The sequence below is a fragment of the Vanacampus margaritifer genome, chromosome 5 (genome assembly GCF_051991255.1).
Source record: "Vanacampus margaritifer isolate UIUO_Vmar chromosome 5, RoL_Vmar_1.0, whole genome shotgun sequence".
Taxonomy (NCBI): Eukaryota; Metazoa; Chordata; class Actinopteri; order Syngnathiformes; family Syngnathidae; genus Vanacampus; species Vanacampus margaritifer.
In genome coordinates, this window is record NC_135436.1 from 9,963,722 (window position 1) to 9,990,358 (window position 26,637).

A 26,637-nucleotide genomic window follows, 5' to 3' on the forward strand; every position below is an offset into this window, starting at 1 on the left:
TTTTGCAAACATTACAACCAAGAGTTTAGAGAAATTATGCAAAGTCAAAGCTTTTCTGAAGTCATTAAACGGCAAGTCAGCACAAAACATTTCTTTTAATATGTTATATACAACTGTGCTAGCGTAAACACGGCATTCTCATTAATATTGTGTAGCAGCAAAATCCAGCTGTTTTTATCCATCTCAGGGGGCGGCCATTTTGTCACTTGCTGTCAACTGAACATGACATCACAGTTGCTCGGGGCTCAGATAACAACCAATCACAGGTCATCTGTTTTCTAAGTTTGGTCATGTGACATTCACAAACCGAGCTGTGATTGGTCGTTACCTGAGCCCCGAGCAACTGTGATTTCATTTTTAGTCGATTGGAAGTGACAAAATGGCTGCCCCCTGAGATGGATAAAAACTGGTGGATTTTGCTGCTTAACTCATTTGCTCCCAAAAACGTATGAATATGTTATATTTTAAAGGTTTTACGTGTCCCAAAGACGTATTTATACGTTTTGTTTTGTTTTTAATGCTAGAGCATACAGAAGGCTTTGATGCAGCCTCTCAAAGAACGGTTGAAGAAATGGTGGTAATTACACAAATGGCAAGCAGGTGGCAGCGGAGCAAAATATATCAACCAGGGTCATGTTGAAAAAAAACATCAATTACTCACATTTCTAAATAGATTTGTGAATAATGATGAAACTTAGCTAATATTCTAATGCTAATTGCTGCAAAACGGAAACAACAAAACAAACACTTTTTTTCCTGATGAAAGAAGAGACTCTAATCTTTCTTTTGGTAGGTTGCATGTTTTTATAGCAATAGAACACAATATTCTGTGGGCCTTGCAAAATCAGTCAAAATCCAGTAAATTAGCCGGGAATGAAGGGGATTGCTTCAGTGAAAATGGCTCGGAGCGAATGAGTTAACTCAGATTCCATGAGCACAATATTCATTAGAATGCCCTGTTTAGACTTGTGACAGAACATAATATTTTAAAGAAATGTTTTGGGTTAACTTCTCCTTTAAGACAGGACAGGTACATTTGAAAATGTTTGGAAAGCAAATGGCGATCGTTAACTGTAAAAGACTCGGCATCCTCTTGAAATCCAAAAGATAGTTTTGTTCACATCTGTTGTTGTTTTCCCAGTAGACGATATCACACAGTGATAAGAAAGAAAAGGAGAAATGTACAGCCACATTATAGCTTCGTGCAAGAAACCACATACACCAGCACGCCGTAGAGGCAGAGAGATAAAAGCAAGACAACGTATACAAAAATATAGAAAATCTCCAAAGCAAGTCATGTCCTCACAGAAAAAAAAGACTTTTCTGCCTTTTCAGTCTACTTCACTTCTCACTCGACACCAACCAGCAGTCACTATACTAACATTCTCTTTGTATTTTCCATTGCCACTGATGCTCAGTGTGTGTGTGAGTGTGTGTTATTTTAAGACATCAAATACGTTCTTGTGTCTCCCATGCAGGAATCCACAGAATTGCAGTCCATCAATTATAACCACATTTGATATCATATGAACAACTGATGAGTGATAGAAAACTAGTACAATAAAAGCATTTCATTTCTGTCATATCCTTTGTGACAAATCTTTTTTTAATTTTTTTTAATTTTAGAATTCATAATATGTCCCGTCACTGTAAAAACATTCCAGCATTTGCTCATAATAGGTAGTGACGGGAATAAATAGTTTGGCATACTCGGCAAAGCCATGCCAAAAGGATGCTCTGGTTTGTCTCTTGCAAAGGAGAGGATAGGCGGGAGTGGGTGGGTTGGGTCAGGTTGGGTCATACAGAGCTGAGATTACAAACCATGCTCAGGTCTGACCATCAACGTCATCATTTGCATGCAAAGAAAAATTCTGAGTTGTGGACTCAGTCATTCTGTCTGTGTTGTCTTTTTTTTTGGGGGGGGTCGGCGAACCTGCGGCTTCAATAGAGCGATGGCTACTGCAACAAGTCCAGAACTTGAGTTCTCACGCACATAAAAAGATTGTTTGGACGCTTGCAAAAAAAAAAAGCTGATGCGGAGAACACTGGGGGAGCCAGATGCAAAATCCTACAAGGGGAGAAAATATAATGTGTTCCTTAAACGAAACAAGTGTGTGCGTGCAAATTTCATTCATGTTAAACACTGATGTTAATTGTTGATAGACTTTGAATGTTTTTTGTACATTTTGTACATTGTTAATAAACAGCACATTAAAAATGTGCAGAATTTCACGTTCAAGCTTTTTCATGTTAAAGATTAGATAGCTCTTAATATGAAAAGAAAAATGCACTGAGCTGTCACTGTCATCTAGTGGCAGAAAAATGACCTCAACACAAATCAATATCACACTCGTTTTTTTTACAGTACAGTACATATTTTTTTAATTAACTCAATTTTATGAATTATTATCAAATTACTGTGTCAATGGCTATAAGATGCAGCCGTATTTCTATCAGTTTAACATTTTTTCCACTCTGTTACGAGAGTATGAAAACTTCGGAAAAAAATATTGTCCATTTGATTGTACATTTAGAACAGATATAAAATGTGTGATTAATCGTGAGTTAACTATTGAAGTCATGCGATTAATTACGATTAAAAATTGTAATCGCCTGACACCCCTGATTTCAACATTTAGAGACTCTGATTGAAATTAATTGTTAACGAAAATAATTATTTGGCCTAATCTTTGGATACCCTGAAGTACCTTTACTCCCTCCTTTTAGAAAAGTCTGGCTCCGCCAGTGACGGAGAATGACTCTTAAGAAATGCAGTTGAAATGTTGTGAGTAAGGCAAAGATGGATGATAAAGAGGAGTAAATGTTTCAAACATTGGTGTCATGATGGAGAGGGTAGAGGCTGGTGAGACGAGTCATTGTTGGTTTGACTCGCCCTGAAGTGCTTCCTCCTCCTCCTCCTCCTCCTCATCCTCGTCAAGCGAAACGACCCCCGAGGAGGCCACGTCAGACATCCTCCTGCTGGGCTCGTAATCCGGAGGGAACTCCTCCCCGTTGGCCTCCGCCTGGCACAGAGTGGCCTCGTAGTCCTTGCAGGGGGTGTCGTCATCCTCCCCGGGGGACAGGTACGTCTCTGAGTAAGACATCGAATACGCCGGAGACTCCTGGCCGCCGCGAGGCTCGACGCCGTGGCCGCTCCCGCCAAGGCTGTGGAAAGCGCAGTCCCTCCCGCCGGGCGCCGTCCGCCCCACCCTCTGAAGTCGGGCGAGTAGAAGGTCCTCCCCTCCCTGCAGCGCCGACAGAATTTTGGCGGCCAACTCGGCGGCGTTGCTGTGGGCTCCGCGGTGGTCGCGCAGGAGCGGGTGGTGCTCGTCCAGGCTGCACAGGCTGGAGCGCAGGGTGTCGGGCGAGCCCGCCGTGGGGGACGGCTCCCCGCTGCCTCCCTCGCAGCACGGCCCGCGCAGACCCAGGTGGTGACAAAGCTGGCTGTGGATCAAGTCCTTTAAGTAGGGAGGATATGATGGCACATCTGCAAGGAAAGAGACACAATGCAAGCATTAACAACAGTAAGGAGAAAAAAAAAAGGTTTTCAACGGAGAATGCAGCAACAATTGCTTTTGTAAGCAGATAACCATTATTTTATTAATCAATTACTGTAACTGTCACTCTGTCTGGTTGATTGATTGATTGATATGTGTATCTCATCTTTCATAATGCATTCCACCTCAGCTATTTATTTTCTTTTTATATGGTATAATGAACTGTAAAAAAATAAATAAATAAATACATATATATACAGTAATATAATAATATATATATTATGGAGGAGTTATTGAGTGCAGAGTTCAAGACAGCTGAGGTAGAATGCATTATGAAAGATGAGATACACATAAAAATCAATCAATCAGACAGATTGATAGATTACAGTAATTGATTATTAAAATAATGGTTAGCTTATATATATATATATATATATATATATATATATATATATATATATATATATATATATATATATAAATCTAATTTATGAAGAGACAGTAGACTGTTTGTCTATACAGTATATACGGAAGAGGATTAAGGCCAGTGAAGAGAAAAAAAAAGTTTTATTCTCAGAATTCTGACTTTACAGTTAGACTTATAACAGTCAGAATTGTGAGACTTACGTCAGAATTCTGTTGTTTATTAGTGCTACTATTGTTTTCACTTTAAAGTCAGAATTCTCAATTTAAAGTCAGAATTCTCAATTTAAAGTCAGAATTCTCACTTATAAAGTCAGAATCCTGCCAAACTTTTTTATTTTCTCTTCACTGGCCTTAATCCTCTTTCATAAGTATATACTGTACAGTATATATGAACGTGTATTTTAGTATATTTAATATATATATTTTTAAATTTAATAAGATTTAATTTCAAAACAAAATTTAATGTGTCTCAACTCAGAAACAATTCAACAGCCTCTCGGAAGCCATTGTGTTCGTAAATTGAGGACTACCTGTTGAATTTGTTCCATGACCGTGTTACTTCTATATCAATTCCATTTTCCCAGTGGAATGACTTGAAGTGCCCTTTCAGCCCCCAAAAAACGCCCCAAAAATATTTTATGTGTGATATTAATGCAGAGTAAAAGAGAATGTAAATGGCAAATGGTTTCATAAAATATCACTGCAGTCTTTACAGAACTATTTGTATGTTGGATGTGTGCATTTAAGGGGAGTGGCCTAGTGGGTGACGTGTAACACATTAGAGCACAGATATGCACTAAAACAGTCCACAAATTGCCCCCAAGAAAATACCTCTGGTGAAAATAAATACTTCTGAGGTGGCCATCAGTTTATGACCATCCCGCCATTCGAGCTTTCAAGGTTTTCAAGGTCATCACACAGTACAAAAACGCCTTTGTTACTACTGCACTTTTATCTTTCTCATTTCTGCTGTAGCATTGATTAGAGACAAATTTGGGTTACATCACTCCATGTCAAACCAAGGCGCCCTTGTATATACACACACATAATGGAAAAATACAATCAATTTACTTTCGTAATACTTCATTCCACACTGATTCATGCAATAGCATTTGATTCATTAAAAAAAAAATGCATTTATGTTCATTTTGGTGCACAACATGAAACACATCCTTTTATGTTATTGTATAACTGTTAGCTAGAAATACTTGTGACTGTCCATTCAAATTGGGTATTTGAAGAAGCCACAGATTTCTGGAGGAAGACACATGGGCAACACTGAGCTGGCTCTTATGACCTACAGTTATTGGTGGCTAAACGTAATCAAGATGAAAGCTTTGCTAAACACACACGCACACACACACACACGGCCACACATCATCGTGTGACACACGCTGCCTCTGCAAGAGAGGAAATCATATTAAAGTTGCAAGAGGATATCAAATTACGCCGAGGAGCAAAATAATGTTGCAAGCAGATGAGAAGTGGGGCAGTGGGACACGGGACGAGAGAGCAGGATGGACATTGATGAGGACAGTGGGAACCAAATCTATGTGAAGGGCTGCCAGTGTGCATGTGTGTGGGTGTGCGTGCTGTGAATACCTGTGCTCTGCGTTGCGGGCTCGTTAGCGGGCAGAAAGTCTTCGTCGTATGAGTCATCGTTGGAATCGTCGCCATCCACCGACGACCAAGCCCTCAGTTTAGCCTCGGCAATGGCAAACTGTTCCGCGACACCTGCAAACACACAAACCGCACATACATTAGCTCCGCACACGTGCAAACACATGGTCGCCGTGGCAACGCGTGTGCCTCCATGTTCTGCAGCTCTTTTTGACAGGCAGGAGCAAAGTGCAGTGATTGTAAATTTAGTGGCTTTATAAAACGTTGCCATTACAGACGATGACCTCCCGCGGTCAGCTAGCAGGTGCACTTAGAGTGTCTGATGCTGAGGCCTTGTGGGTGTTACGCCAAAATTATCATCAGCCATTCAAGAATAATAATAATTGAGAATGCATTGGCTTACTTTCATTCATTTTCATCCTTTGGGATGCGCTTGTCCAGAATGCTCAATACCTTCATTCATTAACATCCCTGAAGATGACATCATTGTTGCTCAGGGCTCAGGCAATGACCAATCACAGCTCACCTGTTTTCCATAGCTGCGCTATGATAGGTCGTTACCTGACACCTGATCAAAATTGATGTCATCTTCGGTCGACAACAAGTGACAAAATGGCCGCCCCCTGAGATGGATAAAAACAGCTGGATTTTGCTGCATAAGTCACATTCCACAAATGTAATATTAATCAGAATGTCATGTTTAGACTAGTGAGGTCATATATAATATATTGTCAAGAAATGTTTAAGGTTGACTTCCACTTTTTTAATGCCGCTCTCATCATCTTCCACAGAGCCGCTCCGGCGCAGTTTGTTGGCTGCCACCCTGGACATTCCTATCCACTCTCACGACTGAAGTGCTTTTGAGTCTCCAAAAGTCACATCTTGATCCAATGTATGCAGACAGAAAGAAAGAAAGAAAGAAAGAAAGAAAGAAAGAAAGAAAAAGCACCATCTGCTGGACCTGATGGTCTGAGTCCCCCCCCCCCCCCCCACCTAATAATAACACAAATGGCGTATGCAGCTAAAACTGAAGACCTAGTGAAGGGAAAAAAAACAGGGTTTGATATGTCCTCATGAAACCTCTTATATAAGGATATGTTGTTGTCCTGAACTGTTGTACAAATCCAGGTGCCCAACAATTTGTAAATAAAGGGCGGGATCAGCCTGGGAACTCTTCCCTGTTTATACTACAGCCTTCCCTGCTTTGCAAAACATGTTTTCGAAAGTGTCTGAGAAAGGGCTTTTGCTAGCCCGGTTTCCCACGCTAATGAATAAAAGACGGAGCGGCACGCGGTCCCGACAGAGTCAGCTGCGGAACACGTACGATTGCCCAGCCGTTTTGCAGCTCGTTCTACCCGGACCGTCGGCTCTCCGGTCTAGTGTCAAGGTAAGCGCTGATGATCATCATATTATGCTGCTTAACGTTGTAGTGTATTGATTGCTGTTTGCGGGGAATAAAAGGTACAATAATTCTAGCAAAGCAAGTTGTGATTATTGCTGTTTGCGGGGAATAAAAGGTAAATTCTAGCAAATCGAGTTGTGACTGTTGCTGTTTGCGGGGAATGAAAGGGATAATCATTCTAGCATAGCGCAGGTGTTGATTACTGTTTGTGGGGGATAAAACGTACGATTATCCTAGCACAGTATAAATGTTGATTGCTGTTTGCGGGGAATAAAAGACACGGTTATTCTAGCAAAGCATATCAAGTCTCTGTGTATTCATTGTTGCCGCCGACCACTCACGATCCTGCATAAATATATAAAGGTGAAGTAGTGTTTTCCACAAAACACCTAGCTACAGAAAGGGGAGAAAATCAAAACTGTGAAGGTGAATTCAAACGCAGCATTTCACAGCAGATACAACTAAAATGTTCTTTTTTGGAGAGGTGGTCTCTGTGGACGCAAGCGGGAACGAGGGGAAAGGTGGAATAAATGAGAAGCATGCAGAGTCTTAATTGAGAACCAAGGCAGCGGGCGGGTACATATTGACGAGGCAGTAGAAAAGAAATGAGGTGAAGGCTGCGCTGATTTATAGGGAGATGAGCTGATGTGTGGACGCAAGTGGAAGGCGAGCAGACGCGGCAGAGCGACTGGACATGGAGCGACAGCAAATGCGGGTAACGAGGAAAGACAGGAAGGAGCGTAGCATGATGGCGCGGATATCGGGAGATTTCAAGCTGTCACAAAGACGGTCGGGGAATGCGATGAAACAAAAGGGGATGCAAGAGACTCTTTTTATTGAGAGAGGCAACTGGAAAAGGCGCACCGTGAAGGGGATTGTTGTAGAAGGGAAAAGAAGATTCACAAACAACGGACCAATTGGGAAACACAGCACCTGATTTACTATAAACATTTGCAAGTGCCAGAAAGTGTAAACAGATGTGGAAGCTGATCTCCTTGCTGAGTTCAGCCAGGATTGCGTCTGCCAGTTGGGCAACATTGCCGTCCTGGTTATCTGGCGGAGTGGATGCAAATTGATTGACGTAGCACACTTTCGGCAGGAATTGTTGCTGTTCTTTACCAGACAAGGTTATTTTGGTTAGCGGAAACTAATAAAATGACAAAAGCTCACATTGGAGAAAAACAACAACATTTTTGTTAAGGAAATCAAATTAAAATGCTTTTGAACAATTTGTTTCATCCAAAAGGAACTTGCATAATTATAGTGTTTCAAAAAATGTGTTTGTCGTAATATTTTAGTTTTTACGTTTAAACATTCTCTTTTTTGTGCAAAAAATACAAATACACAGTGCACAAGCTGCACTCCAACTTCAAGTTTTTGCCAACATAAATAAATAAATAAATAAATAAATTCTGTTTGGTCCAAAATGAACTTACATAATTATAATATTTCAAAAAAATTTTATTGGTCTGACTGGTTATCACTTCCGCCTCCCAGTACAGAAAACGTGAGATCGAGTCCGGGCTTTGGCCTTCCTGGGTGGAGTTTGCATGTTCTCCCCGTGCTTGCGTGGGTTTTTTCTGAGTACTCCGGTGTCCTCCCACATTCCAAAGACATGCATGTCAGGTTAATTGAACTCTCCAAGTTGTCCATAGGTGTGATTGAGAGTGTGGATGGTTGTTTGTCTCTGTGTGCCCTGCGATTGGCTGGCAACCAGTTCAGGGTGTACCCCGCCTACTGCCCGAAGCCAGCTGGATGGATTTTGAAATACTTCAACATTTTCTTGTTTTGTACCAAAGAATAAATAATCGTTTGAATAATCGTGATTTCAATTATTGCCAAAATAATCGTGATTCTCATTTTTTTCTATAATCGAGCTGTTATGGTACAGGTACTGTACCTGAATTTCCCACTGAGTATGTACAGTATGCTCCTTAAACATAGGAAGGCCACATGCACTTTCTCCGCATTGTTCCACTAATGTGCACCAGAAACTGGAAGAGAGATGCCACACCAATCTGCAGACGCAGCACACATTTGTACTTTCACAGATTAGTTCTCTCGCGCTCGCTCTCGGTCTCTGGCACGGCCATTGAGGCAGAGCAACGCACACTAACACACTCGATCATGCAGTCGTCGTCACATACACACTGTTACATAAACATGCAGCGTGAAGCGCACCACAGGATTAAAACTGCAAAATGTGCGTGCGTGTCCAAGAAACTCTCCGTTAGTCCGCCTACAACCAAACATTCCTTCAATCATGTTTTCCAATTCACACAAACATGCTCACACACCTCCACGCTTAGTGACATTTCCACAGTGTGTCCAGCCACCCACGGCGACGCCATCACCACCAGGCTGCAAGTGGACTGCTGACAAGATAACAGGACGCAGCAGCTCCTTTTTCATGCGCATCTGCGTGACTTGATTGTTACCAGTTTCCAAATATTTGTTGAACACACTTCCCATTGAGGCGTTTTACTGCATGATCCTTTATGGGGGGCATATTTGCTGCCATACAGTCAGGTGAAATATTATATGTGGACTAGTGATTGACCAATATGGTTTTTTTCAAGGCAGATACTGATACCGATTATTAGCTCTTTGACTGCCAGACGTTTTCAGAAAAGGGATGCCGTGGGTGCCAGCCGATTTAAGCATTTTTGACTGATCTTTCAAGGTCCACAGAAAATTATGTGTTTGGACTATGGAAACACACATACTACCAAATGAAAGATTGAACTCTCATCTTTCATCAGAAAAAAAAGTTTGTTTCTACCTTATTCCGTTTTTCAGTAATCAACAATAGAAAATGGTTAGTTTCACCTCTGTTTTGAAAAAAACGTCTTTTAACGTCTTTGGCACTCCTCCATAGGATTTTACTAAACGTTATTTAACGTTTTTGGCAGTCAAAGAGTTAATAGTTAAGGTAGCCGATATTTCAAGCTGATATTCATTTGCAGTATGAGAGAAAATACTAGTGTCAAAATTAAAAATAAATAAATAAACTTTTTCTTTTCATTTTAAAACGTATAAAGAACTATTAGATTTGTTTAAAAATTGTAACAAAAATTGCAGGGAGCTTCCACGGCCATCAGCATGTGCTAAGCTAATTAAAAATTAAGCATGTAAATCGTTCCCTAAAAAACTTTTTTAATTATTTAAAAAGTTTTCTACTGTAGATAAAGTTTTCCAAAATTTCAACATAATATCCGGGGGGGTGTTCTGTTTTTTTTAATTTATAAAAATGAAAAGTGTAGGGAGTTCCTAGTTTCAGCATAATTTTTTTTGTAAAGCGGAAATTTCAAAAGATCCATAAATGAAAAGTTCCCTGTATTTCACTGAGCGACAAATGCATGCGAAATGTATCAAATTTGGGGTTTTCATCAAGGTTCGTAAAAGGTTTCAAAAGATCTTGGCAGTCAAGAATTGTCTGAACATGTTCAAAATGTGTTCACGACAAGTAAAAACTGTCTGTAAACATCTTATAAATCTTGATGAAAATCCTAAAAAGCATTAACTCAATGAGATACATACCAACTTTATCGGCCTCCAGATTCGTAAAAAGGCCGATTATCGTCTATCACTACTGTTGACATTCAATCTGAGTTATCAAGCAACCTAAGAAGCATGATTTTAGAATGTGGGAAGAAAAAAGGTTACTCCTATAATAGCTTTGGTGGCACTTTTCAGGTGGGCAGGAACTCCAAAGGCCCAACTATTTCTACACAAGCAGTTAAAAATTCAATTTCCCATCATTTGCACGCTTAAAGGAAACAAACACAAGTGAAAACAAGAGGAAGCTTGCGAATTGTAAGATGGAAGAGGAGAGAGGAAAGAAGAGTTGGAAAAAGCGCTCAGTCACGGTGGCACACGCCACGAGCAAAACCTTACTGAGCAAATTAACCTTGAGAGTCTGCAATGCGGGGAGCGAGCGAGCGGGCGGCTGGCGCTGGAGACGAGGTGAAAACCGGATGAAAGGATGAGATAAATAAATAGAGTGCTGTAAGAGACATCGGGAGTGTGGAAAGCGGGCTTGAGGATAATGAATTCAGCAAGGAGTAAATCAAGGGGAAATAAAAGAAGGAAAATAATTAAAGGCAATGAATGTCAATTAGTTTTACTGATCACGTCTGACATTACACATTGTAATAAAAAGTAGGCTACTGTTATTTTGGTTGGACTTGTTGCACTTTGATGACAATATCGCAAAGGTAAGGAGAGGCAAACTAACACAGCCTGACTCCGGTTTTTGGTTGTTGTTGCTGTTTTTGATGATGAAATAAATGAGTGTGCAGCTTTGGACAACACAAGCTTGGGCACTGCACATTTGCAGACTGCTTACATGGCAGATGCTGTTCATTGAAAGGCTTGCATGATGGATTAGTGCTTATGGGTTTATTCGAGAGAGTCAGTCACGATCTATAATCTGCTCTAGTACGGTTTGAAGTCTCATCCATGGAAAAGTGCCGGTATGATCACCGCTGGGATTTCAAACTAGGGAATAGTAATTATGCTATTAGCACAGTCTTTGGGGACAGATTCCATTTCAATCATGCCGGTGAACTCGTACATAATTTAGGATACCATAGTAGTAGGCTACCTGTTCTAAAGCTCCTCTATGCCGTTACATGCCATTGAGATCTTTTTCAAAACATCACTCTGTTGTACTCATATTTGAAAAGTTGGATGAAATATAGAATGCCAGTAATGTGTTTCTCAATAACGGCTGCCATTTTGAGTAACGATAGTAATGTGCCGCATTACTAGGCCTAATATAGCAGTCTGATTAAAATCACAATTCAAAGATTTAATGTGTTACTTTGTGGTTAAACAAAGCTGTCAAAATGTATAATACTTTTTTAGAAAGAATAGCAAACAATTACTACGAGTCCATTGTAGTAAGTAACATCAGGCACATGGCCGAATGTACGACTGTAGTCTCTTTGCCGGGAAGGCAGTAGCACATATTAGCTAATAGACTGCAGAAGTGAGCAAAACGAGGATAGCCACACAAAATTCAGCAATGGTCTGGTGCATGCAACAAAACTAACAGTTAACAAGTACACACACTTTTACTGACCAACAGGCAGACAACAAACAACCCTACATTATGGAACATAAAATAAATAAAGGGAACGGATTTACATCTTCAAGCAATGCACTTCCAACAAAAATTGGCAAAACCACGTGTCATTTTTATGTTAAGCAGAATTGTAAGTGTCCGCTGAAAATAATGAATGAAGTAACTTGTATCTACTTTAGACGTTACTTTAAAAAAATCAAGTAATCAGTATAGTAACTACTAACTGTGTCAACACTGAGCATAGCAAAATGCACAACCACAAACAAGGTCTTACCAGCAGCAAAGCGTGCCTCCTGCTCTCCCTCGGTGAGATCGGAATAAGAATTAAAGTCCGATTCAAGGGCTGCAGGCGCTTCCATTGGCTTACACCATCCCTTCCACTCGATGAGGTGGGCCACTCTTCCCTGTGCCATGGCTGTGGGCTTTGTCACATGGTCCTTCACAACCTGGGAAATACCTGCGAGGCAAACACGAAGGTTTATGTTTCTGCATTGTCTTGATATTAAAATGCCATGTTATGACTTCTTCAACTTTTGTACACGTGAAAACAATGTGCGAAGAATCCGAAGATGAAGCAGGAAACTCAAAATGAAAATGGTATTAAGGTTGTACAATTTGTAAACTGGCCAGATTTTTCACGAACAGAGGGAAAGAAGTTGTAGGCTGGTCCCTTTTTGACCAAATTTGGGTTGTTTTTGACCCAACTGTTTTTAGAGTGCAAAATGATGACGTTGGGCCTTTTAGGTTCCCCTGTGTGTCAGTTTGTGTACAAGCTCCATCAAACTCACCATGCAGGGAAGATCGTGCCAATGCTGCAATCTCTTGAATGGTCAAAGCTCGCCTTGATTTTGGTAACATTTCAATGGAGTCATCAACATTCACCTGGAAGGATAAGAAAACAGGGTGAAATTTTAAGACAGATTTTTTTTTTCTTGGGGCTGATTTTATTTGTATTGTTATTAGTAAGTATTTTATTTATGCCCTGAAGTTGTTACAAAAACCTTCTTAGCCAGCTAGTGGAAGAGCGGGAAAAAAATGAAGCTAAATGACTAAGCAGAATTGACATCAAAAAATCGAATTGCTCTGATCACGGGCAAAGTCCTCTTCTATTTTTAAAAAGAGTTGTGTCACTCAAACCAATAAATCCAGTTACTCATATCATCAGAAAAATAAATATCTATTATCACCTTTTCTTTTATTACAGTATAACTAGATTGTTGCTAGTAAGTTAGCATAGCAACTAACATAGCTAGCGTGTACACTTGAGCAAAAAAACTGTTACATGCAAACCTGCTACTGTAATTAGGATAGCACTAAAACTAAATTTCTATCCATATAATATTTGACTATCTTATTGTACTAAGCAATGTTTTTCAAGTGGCTGAATATCTGTAACAGGGTTGCGCTAAACACAACTAAATATATGATATGACCCACAAAAAAAAAAGTACCAGAAAGTTTACCATTGATGGTTACACAGGAGAAATTAAATTATATGATAATTATTACCATTTTTTTTTTTTAAACATAAACAAAAAAAATAAGTGGTCTGTTTTTTAAAAATGTTGACAAAATTGCACTCCAATTCTGAAATGACTAAACATTCATATAACCTATGTATGTATTCCCCGAATAATACATATCTGGCAGCGTCAATGAAAAATAAGCTTGACAAAACATATGATACAACTCTTGTACTGGATCTCTGGCTCTCTCTATGTAAAAAAAAGTATGTCAGATATGTTGGTTTGGGACACTCCTAGAAAATGATGTAGTATTTTGTTGTCCACAATAGCGCATTTTAGTGCATACTGGCTCAAAAGAAGAAGGGGTTGTTCAGTCATTTTAAGTTTGGTGGTTCAAATCCCTGTCCTTCTGATCAAGATACTGAACCACCGATTGCTCCTGATGCTCCACAATCTGTTTGCACGAGTTTCCCACCACAATTGAACACAATCTCTCATTCTTGAATGAGAGAAAACGGTGCCAGATAAATGTAGGTCATCCTATCAAATTTGACAAAAGACCAGGTCAGTCTTTCTGGGCATGCCACAATTTCTCCAACACGATGAAACTTGAACTATTGTTAAAAATGTCCCCCCCCAAAAAAATAAAAAATAAAAGTACACTTCTTTGAGTTGACAGCCGGAGCGATAGTTCGTTTCCGGAACGAGCCAGCGGACAAAAGATGGACTCTCAAAGCCCACAAGGAGAGTATCAGGTGGTGACGAGATCATTCATCTGTCACTTCTTATGGTGCAAGCGGCGTTCACATGAGGACCAGGCACATCGGCACCAAAGACCACATGCAGAGCTGAGCTGACTGTACTGATACTCAATATGGGGCAAAACATTTGGCTGATCACAACGGTTTGAGCTGGATATGTTTATCTCAGCAGGTCCAGATTGTGTTGGGACACACGAATAAACAGATTCAGGTGCTGCCCTTTAGGCCCGCCACACACTGAGCAACACGGCCGAGCACAGCTGAACTGTCACACAGTGTGAAGGGTTTTGCAATGAATATGTATATAACGTAGAGAGAGAATATACTACTCAACTCAACTCTTTATTTTTAATTTTTTAGAAAGCACAATAAAACAAAAATTGCTGCATAGAAAGTGTTGTACTGGAGTAAAAATAAGTCATGCAAAAAAGAGAGGTAAAACAAAAGATAGTAACACAAAAATAAATAATTTAATAAATATAAGTAAGTAAGTATAAATAGAATATCATTAAATTGATAACACAAACTACCGCAGAGACCATAAAACCCTAAAACAGTATTTATAAGATGAGTTTTAAAAGTGGAGTTTAAACGAGTTTTAAAAGTGGGTGGAGAGGAGGCTTGCCTAACATTTAACGGAAGGTAATTTCAAAAGTAAGAGCCAGCAACGGAAAAGGCCCAATTCCCGCTGAGCTTCCACTTAGTCCTCAGTACCTCAAGTAGTTTCTGATGCTCAGACCAGAGGCACCAGGCAGGTACACAGTATGAGTTATGATTTATTTGTATTAGGGACAGTACATATTAATAAACATTTCAGTAATTATGCCAGAATTAGCAAAAAGGCTAGTTTTCATCTGCACTCTTGAGACAGATCGTAAAATATAGCAGTACATTTCGTAGAGTAAATTTTACTCTGAAAAATTCTGTATTCGGTCTCATTCTAAACAGAGTAAACTCTACACTCGCAAGACAATAAAATAATGTATTTAATAATAGAAAAAAATTAAAATAAAATTAAAAAAAAAAAATCACTCAAGGGTTCAGGAACAATACTACAACCTTCAGCATGGGAGATGTGTAATAATCATGCTGTCTCTAGTAGAATGTGTCATTTGTTCATTTTTATGCTGTTTTAATGTGCTGATGTTGTTCAATTTTTGATTGCTATTTGGTTGTTTTGTGGGCATTTTTTTTTTAAGTTTCTTTGCATGCATGTTTAATTTGCACTATTGGAACAGCTGCACCTAATTGAGTTTCTGGATGGAATGACTGTCAACCAATCAAGTGATTCAAGCGGGCCAGAGCGACAGATTGCAATTGAGGGATAACATTGCTGGTGTGTCCAAAAGGAGACCAAAAATGGTCGGAGGCATAAGGATTCCACCTGACACCAGTGATATACCCAATAGGACCAGCATTGGCCATCTCCCAACCTGAAGGTTGTGTGATCGTTCCTCAATCTTTCAGCGATTTATTTTATTTTTTTTATATTTTACTCTCTTCCAATTATAAAGTTTCCTCTAGTTTAGACTGGCACTGAATCAGATCCGTCGCCAGAGCCCAGGCTTAAGGGGGGCACATGATATGAATGGGGGGCTAATTATTATGAATATCCTACAGACAGCATTAACTTACCCCATATATTTGGATAAATTCATGTAGCTCTGCCGTGCATCCATCCATTGATTGGCCACCGCTGACAAGTATTATTATAGACAGCATTTACAGTACATACACATGCAGTAGACGGAACCATTACTTTTGATTGTATTATCCCATTCTAACTCAATCTTACTAATTATATGCCAATTGAATGGCGAATACAATTGCCACATCCAATATGGCGGATTCGCTGACATATCGCTTTGAACAGGCCACCTGTTTGAACGGTGTGTGCAGCAGAATTAAAAAGAAAAAAGGAAAGCAACTTCCAACCTCATTTTAGATGCCCAAATGATATGTGGTTCCCGTGGCTTTTTTTTTTTTAAGTGTTTGTTTAGTTGCTGACACTAATGTAATGTGTCACTCCTCACCTGCCGCATATGCTGGTCGTGTGTGCCAGCGTCCTCGGAATTCCTTATTTGTTTCTTTTTAGAGATCCATGCCTCAAATTTGGGGCACAATCATCTTGGTGGGCGGGCACGGACCCCTGGACAGGTGTGGACTGAATAGTATAGTATAGTATAGTATAGCATAGTATAGTATAGTATAGTATAGTATAGTATTTTTAGTAGGGGTGTTATAAATAATCGATTTTTAAAGATCAATTTTTGATGGAAATATTCATCAAATTTTCTTACTTAGAGTTAGGTTTCACACTTTAAGCATGGAAGAATGTTATATTAATGGAACATTCAAGCCTTAATATTTTATTTCAATGCTGTTCAAACATGAAACAGATTCTAACCTGTTTGTTAAATACAGTGGCTCACAGTTATAAGCCTGAAGTACATTTTCATATAAATCTTACAGTGTACAAGTTTACTGATTAGTATTTTCAAAATTTTAGTTTAAAAAAATCGCAGTAATTGACTTATCGATTCATATCAAGATTAATCGGTATTGAATTGTGACCTATGAATCGTGATACAGATTGAATCGCAAGGTACTAGGCAATTCACACCCCTAATTTTTTGAGTAAAATTTACTCTATGAAATTTACTGTGTACTTAGGGATGGAGGAGCTCATAAAAATGTTTTTTTTATTTTTTTAGTTTTATTATCAATGTGATTCCTCAATATGGAGAAAACTATGCTAAAGGACCTCATCCCAAAATCAACAACATGACCTTCTCCTGTCAATTCCACTAATTACAACAACATATCAGTCAAACAACCAGACAAACAAACGAGAGCAAATGTGCCCGTCACAGGGGTCCTATAAGAATAAGAGACGGGGGTGGGGCGGTCCCAAGGTTGTGACGGTATCAACGGCAGCCTGGAGGTCTGATAAGCCTCTTGTGCCACAGCGGAGCTCACAGATCAGACAGAGAATAATCTGGAGGAGATGTGTCATGTACCCCGAGGAGATGTTGTGCTGCTTTTTGAATAGCAAAACAAACTCTGGCTTTCCATCTTCTATCCACAGATAATCAGATTGTTGTCCAGAGAAAACAGTAAAATGGGGAGATGGACACATTGAGGGCAAGGGATGAATTTAATCTGATTCATGTGTTTATTTTTCAAGTAATTTTTGCCAATTTGAATTTTAAAGTATGGATTTTGAAATATCAACAAGACATACATGTTCAATACTGCTTCGCTCAAGCACAAACTGACCAAGTTACTATTCAGGATTCCTCTATGAACTAAGTGCAATTTCTGGAGAAATTGCATGGGAATGCGAAAGCTGAATGCTAATAGCTGAATGCTTATGAAGTAAATTGAAAGTAGTGATGCACCAAATATTCAGCCACCGAAATTTTTGGGCCGAAAATGTCAAAAATATGCATTTTCGGCATTCGGCCAAAATAAAAATCAAGCCGAAAGAATATGGCAGAAAGAGGATGTTGTGGTGACGCAAGAAAAACGTAATTAAATAAAACGCTGCAAGCAAGTGTCTGTTGAATTAAAGATCAAACACGGGAGTGAGTGTCTGCCTTGCTGCTTGCTGGCGTTTGTGAATACCGGCAGCTTCATTGTGCACACCGGAGAAGGAGAGGGTCGCTTGGTAAACTATGTCGAAAAAGAGAGCGCTGCCGAGTACTGCACTACAGGTGAGCCACTCTTTCTCCTGCAGCGCCTTCCCTTTTTTTTCTTCGATGCCCCTCGAGCGCTTCCACTTTTTCACTTGCATTCTGGTGGCTGTGCTAAATACTTTAGCTAATGTTAGCACTATTGCTATCAACAGTTTTAAACAAGTAAAGACTTACCACTATTTCCGGGTGACTACAGATCTGTACAGGACGCCGTGTGTGACTTTGTAGTCCGTTCCCAAAGCCGATTGACTGGCGCGAAGAAATTTATTTATTTTTATACATTGGTGAATGTGCCGATTTTAAGTGCGCCGCACCGTGTCCCGCTCCAAATAGCCTGCAAATGCGTCATCCGCACCACACCGGACGCATCCGTGCCCGCCGGTGCGAAGTACTGGACATGGACTGTAGTAGACTATTGACTAAGTGCAATTGTGCAATAATGTACCATTGTCTCTGATGTCTGTGGTGTGGACGCAATTCAATTTATATTGTGCTTTGTTAAAATGCCCGTGCTAACAATATTCTCACGGCATCGTTATTACTCTCCAAGCTGCATATCCTTGCAAGAAAAAAGGAGACTCCAAAACACTGCCAACAAGTGCAGTAAGAAGACAAAAACAAAGACAAGATTGCACAAGGGTTTCCTGCAGTGAGTGCAAGGTAGAAAGAGTCCGGTTTTTTTCCACCTCCAAACTGGGCCACAATTTTGCAAAGTAAGAGCAGATTTCATCAAGCTGTTCGCTCCTTCTTCTTACAAAACAGTTTTAGGCAATAGTTCAAAGACAAGTAGCTGTAAAATGTCCTACTTTAAACGTTGATTGGTAATTATGCTGAAAGGTTGCTGAGTCATTCCACTGGTTAACATTTTGAAAGACTCGTGGAGTAAGTGAGCACATGGTTGCGTTATTTGATAAACAGTTGGATGGTTTGATTTATTATATAATTATCAGGCGAGAAGAGTTTAAGAAAAATAATCTCTGCTTCAGAAGGCAAATGGCTGTGTCTTTTAGCTTTGATAAAGCTAATCTTGTAATAATCATCTAATCATAATAATTGCTTTTGTTGCTTTAGACTGCTTGATATTTGGTGAGATAATATAATAGTCAAATGAGATCTCGGTGACATTTTTGGAAGGTGCTACAGGTCAAACTTTACAATGAATACAGGCAGTGTGTGTGTGTGTTTGTGTCTGTGTAGACAATATATATTAATATATGTTTTATGAATACTATAGAGCGCTGCATCAAGAAGACGTCTCCTAAGACGGCAAGGTGCCTCACGCAGATGTGGCAAATCCAGGCCGAGAAAGTCAAAACCCTGCTGCAGTTTGGCTTTAGCCCCTTGTGCTAGCTAGCTAGCTAGCTCCGTAGCAGATATCCGAGCTCCCGGGGAGCTAGCTCGGGAGCTCGCTAGCTAGCACCTGGGGCTAAAGCCACACACTGTGACAGGGTTTTTACTTTCTAGACCCGGATGTGCTACCTCTGCAAATTGGAGAATGTTCTGTTGGAGAGTGGCGGCGTTGTGATGTCAGACAGGAAACTCGAAGGCAAAGGGATTTTGTGCTATTTTGGCGGATTTTTTTGCAAGTAACAGCATGATTAGCTACCCAAGTTCCCGCCAAGCCATTAGTTATCTTACGTTGTTTACTTACTATTATTAACTATTATTCTTCATTAGTTATTAGCTGCATTATTCTGTTGCTCGTGTCCTCCTCCTCCTCCTTCTTGAAATGAGCAAAGTCGGGGGTTGTTTTGCAACAATAAAAGAAACATCTTGTTAATTTGCAGTCTAACCTCCGGCAAAATCTCAGTTTTTACTCCCTGGTATACTGCTACGCCAACACTTCCAAATATGGGCACGCTAACAACTGGTTATTCCTCGTTGCGCGCAACTCTTTCACATTGAGCGAGTGCAGTGTGAAAGGGGTAGTATACAGTTTTAGCTTATATACTGGTGTACTTCTTTAAAATAGCTATTCCAAGTGACATAGCGCATTAAAAGAGAGTTTGGGGCACCTGACTGAAGTCCAGTGCACGCAAAGGTGCTGTCATAATCAGTCTGCGCACCAGGCGGGTTTGCGTGCTCCCCAAAAGCGCAAGGTCAGACAGAGAGCTTGAAGGGCTCCAGTCCACACGTAACGTACCATCAACCGCCACTGTCAGAGGGAAGAGAGTCCAAAGACATGAAAACTCACAGTAGGACCACAACATATTGTTTTTAAGATATCATGGTCGTTGTAGAAATTAAAATAAGATTCAGCTGCTTCTACATACAACACTGTGCAGAAGTCTTAGGCCATTTTACAGTATATATAACTTTCATTTTATTCAAAGTCAAGGCCAAACTGCTAATAGCAAAAACAAAATGATGAAGTGCTAAATTTGTGCTTGTTCATTTGGTTTCCCAGTTCACGGAGGGCTTGAAATGGAATGACAATACTATGAGGAATATGTCCTAATACTTTTCTACAATAAAATTTCCACCTGGTATTGCACCCGCTATTGCACATAATGCATATAATGTTCTGCATTATGTTCCATTATTATTTATATATTTATATCTCTTCCATAATTTGTGTCTTTTCTGAATCTGGTTTGCTTTTATTATTATTATTCAAGATTTTGGAAACATAAACCTACCTAACCTAACCACTAGGGATGGGAGAGTACCATTAGCAGGTATCATGCCATAAAATGCCATATTGGATAATATAGGTCATTGTTTCTGTTTTGTTTTTTGTGTTTGTTTGGGGGGGGGGTCAAAAGTACTAGTAGTGGTGTCTGTACTTGGTATTTGTAACCACTAGAAAGTTGAGTACTCGTACTTGTATCGGCCTGAAAAAAAAAGTAATCTGGAACATCCCTACTAACACCTATCTAAGTTTTTATGTAATACCTTCTAAAAAGTATTTGCAGTTTTGTGTTGTTGTTGGATTTTTTTGCATAGTCTATACTGTATTAACAAAATGACTTCTGTGAATAACATCATTTAAATAACAAAGCTAAGACTTGTGCACATCATATAGAAAATAAATGCAATGCAATGTGTTTCATGTAAACCCCAAAATTTTCCGAAAGACTTAATTATGGTCCAACAATCACCATGCTGGGCAATGCCTTTCGTAATTTGTGAATTCTGTATCTCAATCCAGTGAGCAGCCATGTTGTCCATCAGCATTTACAGTACACTTTTTGGAATGACTTGCATTGAGATAACATGGAGGTGTGAGGGAGGTGCGAGGCTTCCTCCATGCGCTTAACAGCCATGCCATGTCATGCAGGTGACGCCCTGGCAGCAGCCCAAAGTCTCTTTCATATTTCATGAGGTTGTAGCACATATACCCGAAGAAACACAGAATAATAGGATATGTCAGCTGTGGAATAATTATGCAATCTTACCTGGCCGTTTTTTAAATACGGAATTGGTTGCCAGGGACGTCGTGACCATCACAACGGGGCCACAATGACAGATTGCAGCTGCACCCACGCATGCAAACGTCACCTGTTTACCAATTTAGCCCCGATCACGTCACAGCTTGACAGACTTGAAGGCACCTGACAACCCCCAAGCAGAAACATACCGACACTGCCTTTCTGCCCCCACGTCACGCCACACGGTGCAGAGTGTGCTCGCCGTGCTTCAAATCAGATTTGCAAAACAAGATTAGGAGGTGGGCCTCGAAATGTCAGAGCCTGGCTGCTTTCCCCCAGTCCACACCCCCATTTCTTATTGCCAAAAGAACAACTTGCTCCATTCGTTTCCAGCACCCATCTCATCAATTGAGAGCAATTTCTAGAGCCATCATGCGCCCTGCATGGGTCAAAAACCTGAGCTCAAGTTGCCCCCGAGCAGAATTCAATATGTGCCGTTTAATTGGGTGTGATGAGATCAGGTGCTGGGGTGTATTGTATCATTTCATCTAGGCCACCTCTGTGAAAGCTTCTTTTCTTCGGTGACAGGTGTGCAACTTTGCAAGCATTATACTGAACGTTTGTGTTACGGAGGACATTTGAGCCTGGTCTGTGTGTATCGATGTGTCAGAATTGATCTGTGAATACGGCACTGTGCATTTATTGTTCAAATCCAAATAATATGAGAGCAATGTGCACTTGCAGGAATTACATCGACAATGGGCATATAATGCAAAGCCAGTCGTTAACATTTATTTGGTCAACATAATGTGGAATGAGTTGGTCATCATCATTATTATTATCATCACCCAGAGCCCTTTCAGATTAAAAGTCACAACCATTTTGTTACACTATGTGCCATAAAGTACAAAGTTTCAACTGTGATGCTGCTATCACTCGCGTTTCTCAGATTCGAGGCCGGACCCCAAGACTAAAACATTATTGTTGCATAAATTGGCAGACTTGCTTGCTATTTTATTGCTAGAAACAATTCATACATCATACTTGTACAATGGGAGTGAATGGTTAAAGGTCAGAAGAATTCACATTTTTATATCCATATTCACATGCACTTATTCTGGTTGTATACAGTAAATTTGTGAGTTACTTTTCCTAGTCTCACGTGTCAAAAGTTTTTATGGCCTTCATGCAAAGAACAATATATTTACGTCCATGGAGGCTTATGAAAATCAGAAATCTAAAATCTGAGAATTTGCGCTTTTCAAAATAATGTTTAAAAACAACAACAAAAACTTTCCACTTTCTGTCCAACAAGCTTGCTGGCAAGAGTATTGTTTTACTGAATTGTTGTGTACAGTGTCACCAAATGATATTTTCACTAGTTATCGATGTTTTGCTGTCCTTGTGTTTTACCACAAACCGTTTGTCAGCTTTCATAAAAGTTGGCTTAGTCCTGAACAAAACTTGATCTCCTCCCAGATTTCTATCTAGATGGCTACGCCCCTGGCAGCAGCACAGTGGTGAGTGATGAGCACAACTGTCTCACATATTCCGGCATTCCCATGTGGAGTTTAAGGTTATGTGCCCTCCGATTGGCTGGTGACTAAAATGATGACTAAAATGGATTGGTTATCTAGTAGTTTAAGCTCATATTGGCTTGATTAACCAATAGATTGGTGCAGACATTGACCATTCCGGGTTCAATCCCTGGCCGGGTCAGACCAAAGACTATGAAAATGGGACCCATTTGCCTGTGTGAGTGCTTGACACTCATCATTATGGGTTGGAATTGGGGGGTTAGATCACCAAATGATTCCCGAGCGCGGCCCCTGCTGCTGCTCACCGCTCCCTCAGGGATGGGTCAAATGCGGAGAATGAATTTCGCCCCACTTAGGTGGGTGTGACAATGAGTGGTACTCTTTTTGTCAGCCTCTAACACGGATAAACCAATATCTTGTTCAGAATGACCAATTTGTATCGGTTAGTCCAATCTTCTATATATATTGGTTGAAAACGCCTACCATTCTAGTGGTTGTTTTAACCAGCTAGATTGGTCAAATGTAACCTTTTTGGGGGGGTTAATTTGACCAATTAATTTTTAGGGTGTAGGCTCCAGTTCCCCCGCGACCCTGATGAGGACAATTAAGTGCTTTAGAAACTGGATGGATGTCAGTAACTGTAGACTAACCTGCTTTTGAAAAGTTGTTATTTAGAATTTTTTCTGCAAGAAATAAAATATGAGATGGACGGCTGTGACATGGCCATGATACCAAGTGCAAATCCTTTCCTTGGTGTCCAATTAGATTACAATGTATCGAGGCCACTCTTAAACTGCGCACAGCTTCTAATGGATGAATATAGGGATTACAAAAATATGTGAGAAAAAAACAGACCTCATTTCATGTCTTTTTCTACTTGCCTTTTAATATATCAATGATCTCTCAGCAATTGCACAAATTCTCATTTGCAATTTCTACATTCTTTTTTATTATTATATTCCATCTGAGTCTTTCCCTGTAAGTAAATGAGCATTTAAGCATGTTTTCCCCCCCCATCAGATCCTCTTGCTCCCACACACACATTCACACACATTTTATCTCTCTGTACATCCCGTTGTCGTGGAAACTGCAGAGACCGCGCTGCTTCACCGTCTCCCGCACACGCACGAACACACACGCGCACGCAAACACTCACACATGCACACGCCATCATCATCATCAAACAATTACGTCAATTACTTAAGTGTTGTTTCGCCTAAGTGAAACAGGTGGAAACTGTTCTTATCATGTGCGTGGGCGAAGACGCCTGCAAGGTGTCCTAATCATCAAGTGATATATTACGCAATCATTTTTGCATAAAATGGGGGTGGGGGTGAGACGTGGGTAGAAGAGGGACGTACGTTGGGTAAACCCCACGTGGGCTGTTCAAACATTACAGTTACATCAGAAGAAATTAATGAGGTAAAGTGTAGAGTCGCAAGGGTGGACGAAATGAGAGGAAAGACCAACACGGGTTCTCGTGGAATGAACAGAAGCCACGCCAAGCAAATATGTAAACAACCGAGAAGCAACCGGAAGCCTGTTGGCAACAAATGATACGTCGCCCCATGCGCAGATGTGTGTGTGTGTGTGTGGGGGGGGGGGGGGGGGGGGGGGGGGGGGTCTTGATGAGATTACAAACTGCGTCCTACCTTACAACTAAAGTGGGTCAGCACCATTGTGTCTGCTCTGGTCTTCACGTCACGACAGTAAAAAAGTGTTTCATGGAGCATCCCTCAGTGATGTCAGGAGCACCTCAGTTTTCTCCGCCTCTCGCTGGCGTGCACGCTAAAAGCTTCTTGCAACTCTCCCAAACATCGCGATGCTCAAGGCAGCAGATTCCCCCCCCCCCCCCCCCCCCCCTTTAACATGTCCCCGACACCCCCCTTTGGAAAAAAAATGCCATACTGTATAGTGTTTCATAATGAAAATGCTGCATGGACCAAATGAATCAAAAATAAGCATGTGAGGGTGTCCCATTTGGGTGAAAGCATGCTGCACAAGCTCCCCTAGTTCACTGCACCTAAACACAAAAGGTTGCAGCAAAAATGAAGTGGCAGCCTTCCTCCAGCCTTCCGTGCGTGTTAGGCAAAACAAATTGAAAACAACTCTTACCCACTGGCGTCTTAGAGCTGATGCAGCCCATTTGTGCAGCTGCATGTAGACCAGCTTGCGCACACAGAATAGATGCTGCCTATTGAGTTTCTCCTAAGGGAGCGTACCTCATAGAAGGAGAGCCGCGCTCGCTCCTCTCATCCGAGGAGGCTCCGCTGGGTTGCGGTGGTGGCGGGGCGGCGATGTCAGGCTGCCGAGAGGACACCGAGGGCGGGGGGGAGGTTGCCCATCACTTTGTCTGGGTCTGTCTTGCTTGAGTGTTGCTTATCAGTACCACAGCGAAGCGACAGAACAGATCTCCCCCGCGGCCAAGAAGCTCATGTTGGGGGGGAGTTCTCCGTCTGTCTAGTCCACACCGGTACAAATCTCCGGTCTGCGTAGTGAACAATCAGAAGACAACACATGGATATCCAGACCCGAGATCACACGCGTGTTGTATATATACACCCATAGCCGTCATAGTGTCCGCCCCTCGCACTGTTTTGCTCTCGTGGTAAGGAGCGCAATGTGATGTGATTGGCTGGTATCACCTTACATGTCAGCCAGCATTGTGGGGAGGGGAGGAGAGACAGTAAGAGGAGCGAGTTGTCAACTAGTGGCATTGCATTTCTCCTCATCTGCCGTACATTTTGAGGTTGTGCAATGTTGTTGATTTATGAGTTTAATTTAATCCCTTAAGAAGCTAGTGACTCAATTTACTTGTACAAAACTCAAATTCCAAAGTTCGTTTAAAACGAATAAAAACAGAATACGATGATTTGCAAATCATCATCATCACGTGGCATTTCAGCCACACTACAAAGACAATATATTGAATGTCCAAAATGATAACAGTTACATTTTTTTTGCAAGAATTTTCTCATTTTGCATTTGATGCCTGCAACACATTCAAAAAAAACTGAGACAGGAGCAACAAAAGACTGGGAAAGTTGAAAAATCATCTGAAAACACTTGTTTGGAACATTCCACAGGGGAAAAGGATATCCGGAAACAGGTGAGTGTCATTTGAAACATCGATGAAAGGCTCCGTGCTCACAAGCAAAGAGAGGGTGAGGGTGACCTCTTTGTGAACAACTGCGCATTCAAATAGTCAAACAGTTTAAAAACAAAGGTTCTCAACAATTGCGAGGAATTTAGGGATTTCATCATCAACAGCAGGGGTCAACTCCGGTCCTTGAGAGCACCTATCTATAGCATATTTTGGATGTTTCTGTCACAAAGTGGGGGTGTGAGGGTTTATGGACCCAAACGGAAGCAAGCACAGCGATAAGACAGAGGGAAAGAGTAGCGTGGTGAGTTTATTGAATGGCAATCATAAGGTGAGCACTGAGCAGGGAATTGGGAGACGGCTTGACTGGCTGTGCTATGACTATGACTTGGATGGCTGGGGCTAGGGCTGGGACTTGGATGTGGCTGTGGCTGTAGCTGTGGCTTGGCTGCGGTTTCAAGACGTGGCTAAGCTAACAAGATGTGGTTAAGTTTACAAGAAGTCTGGACTACCAGACGAGACACATAGCATGCCCCATGTAACACCAATAATGCACCCACACGGACTGAACAAACCCCACAAACTAAGACCCCGTCCAGACGGAAGCTTCGTTCCTCAAACAAATCTAGGACACACAGAAGCATTTCAAGACTTGCGTGTGTCCAA

The 26,637-nt window shown here is 40.8% G+C and overlaps 1 protein-coding gene across 3 annotated transcripts; it reads right to left on the bottom strand.

Annotated features, from left to right (window-relative positions):
- Positions 1-368: 368 nt before the first annotated feature.
- Positions 369-25,379, bottom strand: fam131ab (family with sequence similarity 131 member Ab). Of its 3 annotated transcripts, none has more exons than XM_077566950.1 (5): positions 25,091-25,379; positions 12,823-12,916; positions 12,309-12,491; positions 5,526-5,657; positions 369-3,487 (listed from the first exon to the last, which is right to left on the bottom strand). In XM_077566950.1, the coding sequence occupies exons 2-5, from the start codon at positions 12,890-12,892 to the stop codon at positions 2,874-2,876; spliced, it is 999 nt and encodes a 332-aa protein (XP_077423076.1). In that variant the 5' UTR covers positions 12,893-12,916; positions 25,091-25,379; the 3' UTR covers positions 369-2,873. The 3 variants fall into 3 exon arrangements, with proteins under 3 accessions (XP_077423076.1, XP_077423075.1, XP_077423077.1); XM_077566949.1 differs by lacking the exon at positions 25,091-25,379 and adding an exon at positions 24,521-24,647; XM_077566951.1 differs by lacking the exon at positions 25,091-25,379 and adding an exon at positions 19,975-20,155.
- Positions 25,380-26,637: the final 1,258 nt, after the last annotated feature.

Bases quoted from the DNA above. Each gene is read 5' to 3' on its own strand.
- fam131ab (XM_077566949.1), bottom strand. From the start codon at position 24,601: ATGCTCCATGAAACACTTTTTTACTGTCGTGACGTGAAGACCAGAGCA. The intron at 12,917-24,520 runs GTAGGACGCAGT...TTATCCTTCCAG, and splicing joins TGACCCACTTTAGTTGTAAG to GTGAATGTTGATGACTCCAT. The intron at 5,658-12,308 runs GTAAGACCTTGT...GTGTGTTTGCAG, and splicing joins GGAGGCACGCTTTGCTGCTG to GTGTCGCGGAACAGTTTGCC.